The sequence below is a fragment of the Triticum urartu genome, unplaced genomic scaffold (assembly GCF_003073215.2).
Source record: "Triticum urartu cultivar G1812 unplaced genomic scaffold, Tu2.1 TuUngrouped_contig_7159, whole genome shotgun sequence".
In the NCBI taxonomy this organism is placed as follows: Eukaryota; Viridiplantae; Streptophyta; class Magnoliopsida; order Poales; family Poaceae; genus Triticum; species Triticum urartu.
In genome coordinates, this window is record NW_024117981.1 from 1 (window position 1) to 8,167 (window position 8,167).

The following is an 8,167-nucleotide window of genomic DNA, read 5'->3' on the forward strand; positions in this document are numbered from 1 at the left end:
GGCGCGGGCTCCTCCTGGGGAGCGGGGGGGGATCGTTCTGATCCAGGCGTGGGATCCTCTGCGCCGGGGCTCTCTGTAGCGACTCCTGCTACTACTCCACGTCGCACACGGCTACAGCAAGGCAAAATTAAACCTATTGATTATAAACATATTACAAAACATGGAATGATTTGTTCAACAGGTGAACCAGGAGAACCCAACACTCTTGAAGAAGCACTTGGAGATGCTAATTGGAGAAAGGCAATGCATGATGAAATTGTGGCACTAAGGAAAAATAAAACATGGCACTTGGCCCCTTCAAGAAAAGGTAAAAATCTTATTGACTGTAAGTGGGTCTTTAGGATAAAAAGAAAAGCTGATGGAACCATTGATCATTACAAAGCTAGACTCGTTGCAAAGGGGTTCAAACAAAGGTATGGTATTGACTATGAGGACACATTTAGTCCGGTTGTTAAAGCTGCTACCATACGCCTTGTCTTGTCCATTGTTGTGTCTAGGGGATGGAGTCTACGACAGCTAGATGTTCAGAACGCGTTCCTCCATGGTGTTCTGGAAGAAGAGGTTTACATGAAACAACCTCCTGGGTTTGTAAATGCACAGGCACCACTTCATGTGTGCAAACTTGACAAGGCCTTGTATGGGTTGAAACAGGCTCCAAGAGCATGGTATTCTCGCCTCAGTAAAAAGATGCAAACACTTGGTTTTGTTCCTTCAAAGTCTGACACTTTGTTATTTATCTATAACAAGTCAAGAATATCCATATTTGTTCTCATTTATGTTGATGATATAATTGTAACAAGTTCATCTGATGAAGCAATAACAGCATTGTCGAAGGATTTAAGTGCAGAGTTTGCTCTAAAGGATCTAGGAGATCTACACTACTTTCTTGGTATTGAGGTCAAACAACACAAGAATGGTCTTCACCTCTCTCAAGAAAAGTATGCAACAGACTTGGTAAAAATTGCAAAGTTGTAAGTCTGCACCTACTCCTTTGTCTAGAACAGAAAAATTGTCTCTTGTTGAAGGAGAGCATCTGAATTCAGAAAATAGTACAAAATACAGGAGCCTGGTAGGTGCACTTCAATACTTAACATTGACTAGACCAGATATTTCTTTTGTTGTCAATAAAGTATTTCAGTTTCTTCATGCATCTACCACTGTTGGTATTGACTATGAGGACACATTTAGTCCGGTTGTTAAAGCTGCTACCATACGCCTTGTCTTGTCCATTGTTGTGTCTAGGGGATGGAGTCTACGACAGCTAGATGTTCAGAACGCGTTCCTCCATGGTGTTCTGGAAGAAGAGGTTTACATGAAACAACCTCCTGGGTTTGTAAATGCACAGGCACCACTTCATGTGTGCAAACTTGACAAGGCCTTGTATGGGTTGAAACAGGCTCCAAGAGCATGGTATTCTCGCCTCAGTAAAAAGATGCAAACACTTGGTTTTGTTCCTTCAAAGTCTGACACTTTGTTATTTATCTATAACAAGTCAAGAATATCCATATTTGTTCTCATTTATGTTGATGATATAATTGTAACAAGTTCATCTGATGAAGCAATAACAGCACCGTTGAAGGATTTAAGTGCAGAGTTTGCTCTAAAGGATCTAGGAGATCTACACTACTTTCTTGGTATTGAGGTCAAACAACACAAGAATGGTCTTCACCTCTCTCAAGAAAAGTATGCAACAGACTTGGTAAAAATTGCAAAGTTGTAAGTCTGCACCTACTCCTTTGTCTAGAACAGAAAAATTGTCTCTTGTTGAAGGAGAGCATCTGAATTCAGAAAATAGTACAAAATACAGGAGCCTGGTAGGTGCACTTCAATACTTAACATTGACTAGACCAGATATTTCTTTTGCTGTCAATAAAGTATGTCAGTTTCTTCATGCACCTACCACTGTTCACATGACTGCTGCAAAACGTATAGTAAGATATGTGAAAAACACATTGAACATTGGCCTAAACTTCAGCAAGTCATCCTCTGCACTTGTCAGTGCCTTTTCTGACTCAGACTGGGCTGGGTGTTTAGATGATAGACGCTCAACTGGTGGTTTTGCGGTATTCCTCGGACCAAATTTGATATCTTGGAGTGCAAGAAAGCAAGCCACAGTTTCAAGGTCCAGTACAGAGGCAGAATACAAAGCATTGGCTAATGCAACAGCAGAGATCATATGGGTGCAATCAATTTTAAAGGAACTAGGTATAAAAAGCACTAGAGCTCCATGTCTGTGGTGTGATAATTTAGGTGCCACCTATTTGTCAGCAAATCCAGTCTTTCATGCTAGGACCAAGCACATTGAAATAGATTTTCACTTTGTTCGAGAAAGAGTTGCAAATAAGCTTTTGGATATTCGGTTTATTCATTCTCAAGACCAAGTTGCTGATGGCTTTACCAAAGCTTTGCCTACAAGAAGTTTTGAAGACTTCAAGCATAATCTCAACCTAATGAAGTTGTGATTAAGGGAGGGTGTCAAACATGATGATAATATTGCACATGCCTTGCGTGTACAAGGAGAAGTTCACCAGGAGTAGTTAGTTAGATAAGTATCTTGTAATCTTTATCTTCTTTATCTCTAGCTTTTCTTCCTTTCCAAGATGTAATCTCCTAACCAACTTGTACGCGTATTTGGGCTCGCAACCCCGCTATATAACACGCAACACGTCTGCCAGGAAAGGCAAGACGTTTACCGCAAGTCGCACACAAACCATTGTTCATCTAACCGCTACAGTACAGAACGAGCCATTCATTGATAACACTCGTGATGCTTACAAAATAAGGCTATGCTGATATATGAAACTTATGGTGTTATCATGTCGCAAACTTGCAACTAGTTCTACAAGGTGATTGATGTAGTGTAGGAAACTAAAAAATGATCGGAACTTATGGTTTGCTGATTCAAAATTCAATGCGACCCAGGGGCATCCTGCCAGCCATTTTAAAACTTCCATATCCTGCTAACATAATCTATTGATGATATATGACATTTGAATTTATGTTTCTTCTCTATCTGCATATATTTCTGGAGAAAATTATAAGTTGGAAGAACTAACCTCTGAAATAAGTTACGTTCACTGATACGTAAGAACAAGATGAGCCTGTCAGTCAAGCTCAAAGCACCACGAATACCTCCCCAGAGCAGAGCAAGTTTCCCCACAAATTTCAAAATTCCACCTCTTTGCCCTAGTTCAGCTAGAACAGCAACGAGCCTGTTGCCAAAAGACAGACATGGTAAGGGTATTCACAAGACAACAAAGAGAGAATAAAGATGATAAATGCAATGGCAACATTAAACAGACCTATCGTGATCAAGTTCACCACCACCCTTCTTGGGTACCACCGGAGCTGCAACAGACATGGCTTTCTCAGCAAAGCTTCTCACTAAGTTGTTCTGGCTCTTTTCCAGTTCAGTGTCGTCAAGATTATGCTGTGTGCTGCTATCATGCTCTTCAGCATTCTTTTGCTGAGATATAAAAAAATCTGTATTGTTAGAATGAATAATTAACAGAATATTTCAACAATAATAATTAGGAATCAAGAATAACTCAAATATGCAACATGGAACGCACTATAAGGAACAACCTTTGTGCACTCTTGAACTTGTGACAACTGATCAATGAGAACTAGTACCTAATACTACAGATATTTGGACTATGTTCAAACAAAAGGCTGAGCCGGACTCCAGTATCCATGTGTTTTATTTCCATCCAGCTTAATTATGAACAAAAATGAAACAACATGGCATTATTTGCTTACTTGATGATGTGCTACGAATGCAGAAGCACCTAGGGCAGCCGTTACAGCCCCAACCATCATGCCTTTACCATCTGACTTTGTTATCTCCTGTTGCTTGTGCTCACCGGGTTTTTCGATATAATAATCTGTATTTGCTTCTTTTTGTGTGCAAAGATCAGCATTTGCCTCTTTCTGTGTGGAAAGATTATCCATATTTCCTTCGTCAGCATCCTGAACAATAAGATCCTCATCCAAAATTCCTGACTTGACCGCAGCTTTTGTAAGGTTGTCATGCTTAGAGACACCAACATGGAAGTAGTTTCTCAAGGACGCTAAAGTTACGCCAACTATCACACCCACTGGAAGAACCTTCCTCAGATCATGAGATTGCAGAACTGCAGTTGATACAGCTTCAACAACATTTTCGCCATGGACCACACCAAATTTCACAGTCGTTGGATTCCTCTGCACAGATGTTGCTCTGTATAACTCAGAGTCATGGACAATAGTTCTAGAAACTTGAGTAGCGAGTCGTTCTACATCATGTGCAAGACTTCTTTGAAGTTTCTCAGCTTTTGTTATCCCCAGTCTGCGACCAACTTCAGTTTTGAGAGTATTTGTTAACTCATCACTAATAAAGTATGTGAGTGTCTGTCTCAAAGCATTACCAGGCAACTTCTCAATTACCTTCCTTTTGGTTTCAGAGTCTGCAAAATTTCGCAGAGCTGAGTATGGTGGCAAAATAACATTGCCTGTCCTAGGTGGAGCTTGGGAGGAATCTGCATGCTTGATCCCTTCATTAACGAAGCTATATTTTCCAGATATAGAAATGTCACCTTGCACATTGTCCATTTGATCTGCTAGTTTCCATTTACCCTCTTGCGGATCAAGGAAAAGATCAGTTGCCGAGTTCAAATCTGGTGACTCAAGTTGCAGTTGCCTTGTAAGATATTCATGAAGGTACAAAGCATACTGCACCTTCAAATAAGAACTGGCAGCTACGTCCAACAAGTAATCAGGTGAGCCACTCACTATCTTTGCAACATCACCATCAACATCATTTCCAGGTATATTTCTTTGAGAATTTCTGATTTTTCCTTTCGAAGGTGGGACAGTGTTCAAATCAGATTTTTTCTCACTAAAATTATGATCTTCAGACATGATTGAACGAGCTTTAACAGAAGTATTATGTTGTGATTCACCAGATGATGATGGATTTTTGTCCTTTCCACTTAACTCATTGTCCACATCCACCATCACATCAGACTTTGTCTCATCAACAGGAGGTTTATCGGTGGCTCCAGCAGAATTCTCCCTGTCCTCAGAGTCCTTGTGCTTTTGAAACTGGTCAATCATATTTTCAATAACTCCGAACACACTATTGACAGCCATTTGAGTCGAGTCATCAAAATCAGTTAAGGCATCCAATGCCTGTCTCACATTATTAACTGACGGATGTTTAGATTCTTCTGTTTTAGAGATTTGTGTGCTCTGATCAACAACATTAAGTGCAACCGTATCTTCATTGGCATGAACTACATCAACTTCCTTGTCTACCATATTGGACTGTGGATTCTGCTCTGCTGTAACATCTGCCGACTGCACTTGCTCCCTGGGAGTTCCTTTTGAGTTGGCTGTTGATGGATCATTGGAAAGATGCTTTGGTTCTGTTACACTGCCCTGATCGGCCTCTTGCTTCTCTTCACTGCTTTCATTCACTCCAGAGTTATCTTTCTCAGATTTATCGAGTTGAGTCTGTTCACTTCCCATTTCGATTCCAGTTCCTACAGGCTTTGCTTGTGATAAATCGATACCATCAGCAGAATTGTTGTCGTTTGAGGTCAGATTAGTCTCTTTTTGGTCTCCCTCACCAATGGATGTAACACTCCTGTTCTGGTCAAGAATTTTGGCATCCTTAGCTCCACTCTCATGGTCTGACTCTTTGACCTTTTCTTGGACAACAGTCTTGGTGGTTGATCTTGCATTGGTCCAGCCGCGCTTCAATGCATCCAAATTGAAATTGTGTCGTTTAGATTGTAAAATTTCAGTCACAGACGACGTAAGCTTTTCACGCACATCTTCAGGTACAGCTTCTTCTAGAGCTTTTACAAGAGATTCACCTTGTTCTACTGCCACCAGAACCTTATGGCAAGAAAGAAACATGTAAGCAGCTTGACGCATTTCTCACAAGACTACAGCAAGAAAATTTGAGTTTTCCTATTTAAAACTCAGTGCTTCCATAAGCATCATAAATTACACGATGAACAGAAAATAACCTCCCATGATTGGCCTATGACCTTGGAAATGGAATACTATAAGGCATGGAGAAATTTGACTCAACAGAGAATATTATCTAGATCTACTATACCTTGTTCTTTTGATCATCATCCAGAGTGCCAGGCATTGTAGCATCCAGCATATTCATCACAAGACCTGCTGATTGTAGTACATGACCTTTTTCAACATCTTCAGGAATCTCTTCTGGCTCCTCTTCATCAGCCTCTTTGATTATCCTGCCTACATCACCATTATCTTTTAACAGCCCATTTTTGCTATTTTGAGCACCAGATACATGACCTTTTTCAATATCTTCAGGAATCTCTTCTGGCTCCTGTTCATCAGCCTCTTTGATTATTCTGCCTATATCACCATTATCTTTTAACAGGCCATTTTTGCTATTTTGAGCACCAGAATATCCATTTGCAGAATCATTGAGCAGCCCATTTATTCCATGGGGAAAATTATTAGAGAGAAAAAACTGAGCTTGCTCATGAAAATTGTCCTCTTTGGGGACCTTATTATCATTCGGTTGAGGTACGGTGAATGCTAGACCTTTGGATGGGTTAACGGTGATATCCACATCTTTGATAAGCGGATGACGACCCTTAAGAAGAGCAAACTCCACTGCTGACAACCACTGCATAAACCCAAAGACCAATTTAACGTGACAGCTGAAATGAGCAACATGACAACATGAAGTAAGTAATTGCAGAAGCGATCCATAAGAATGCTAAATACCATGGGGACTGCAAGCAAAAGAGTTTGGTGCCATCACTTAAAATGGATCAACTCATGCATCTAAATAAGAAGTTAAATAAACACTAGTAGACCAAAGAAAAGGGATAAAGCAGTCTCAAGAGAGTCAGCTAACACATTATGAGTAAGCATGCACGTGTGCGTGCCCACACACAAAGCACACACGTTTTGTTGTTTTTTATGTGGAAACCTTCAACAGCAGGGAGCTGGATTAGAGATCACGTTGAAGATAAAATATACTCTTCTTTGAGGTGGTACAAAAATGTCTCTATTGGAGTCAAAATAAAAAATGGCAATGTTTACCTCTAGGGTAAGATTCTGGCACCATAATTCAGTGTATCTCTCAAAGGTGAATCCAGTTGAGTGTACACAAGAACAAAGGAGAAGGCTGGTAAAAGGATTTTCTGATATTGAACTACGCGGTACTGACATAAGTGGCACAGTCCCATCATCACTCTGCAAGATATGGCTTCGAAGTTAGATAACCAGAAAGGCAGTATTGACAGAGCATGTAGCTGGATTTTAGCATAATCTGGGAGTTAATACATTCACATATCCTAACATTGGATTGATATAAAAATTTCAAAAAGAACATTAGACTGATTCGAAAGAACATTAGACTGATTAAAAAGAACATTAGGCTTATACCTGTATAAAGAGAACAGGTATTTTCAAACTGGCAACTGAAGGCCTCACGCTATTTTCCGAATAGAAGTCATCAACATTAGCAAACCCATGTGAAACCATGGATATTGCTCCATCAAAGTCACGCAAACAGTTCGCCGATAAAGCCTTTTGGACATCAAAGTCTTTATCCTTTCCTTGAAAGAGTTCCTGAAACAATAAAACAGACTAAATGTCCTACTCTGGAGAAGAAAGACTGCTTGCAAATGCAGGCCATCTCAGGGGCAGCTGGTTGGTCAAGTTATTTAACATGCACAGCTTACGCTATTGCTCTGTTTACAAGATGTGGAAAGGAGACACTACTAGTGTGGGGTCACAACCTTATTCGCACGCAGAATATCAACCAAGCCAGCTGTGAGCTTTTGATCAAGAGCGATATTATGAGGAAATGTTCTTGTTGCTTCCTGTAGGTCAAAAGGATTGTCAATACAAACAGCAGCCGTAAGAGGAGTAGACTCTCCAGCTTCCACAAGGTACTTTGTCAGCATATTGGCACCATAACCCCACCCAACACCCATTATTGTCGTCCATGGCCTTTTGCTGTTTATAAAGCGGATCGTTGTGCAGATGTCATCACTGTCAGCTGCTGTAAATAACCTACAGAAGAAGTTTGTTTAGAAGAGCTACAATTTTGGGCAAGATATATGTCATTGCAACCAGTGGCGGAGCTAGCCGAAAATCAATGGGGGTCGAAACGCAAATCATCAGT

The 8,167-nt window shown here is 40.4% G+C and overlaps 1 protein-coding gene across 2 annotated transcripts; it reads right to left on the reverse strand.

Moving 5' to 3' along the window:
- Positions 1-1,583: 1,583 nt before the first annotated feature.
- LOC125531467 lies at positions 1,584-8,080 on the reverse strand. Of its 2 annotated transcripts, XM_048695861.1 has the most exons (7): positions 7,779-8,080; positions 7,423-7,608; positions 7,078-7,230; positions 6,107-6,655; positions 3,760-5,880; positions 3,303-3,466; positions 1,585-3,212 (listed from the first exon to the last, which is right to left on the reverse strand). In XM_048695861.1, exons 1-7 carry the CDS (start codon positions 7,974-7,976, stop codon positions 2,942-2,944), a joined length of 3,642 nt encoding a protein of 1,213 aa, XP_048551818.1. In that variant the 5' UTR covers positions 7,977-8,080; the 3' UTR covers positions 1,585-2,941. The 2 variants fall into 2 exon arrangements, with proteins under 2 accessions (XP_048551819.1, XP_048551818.1); XM_048695862.1 differs by lacking the exons at positions 7,423-7,608; positions 7,779-8,080 and having other exon boundaries at positions 1,584-3,212; positions 6,107-6,689.
- Between the last annotated feature and the right edge of the window lie 87 nt (positions 8,081-8,167).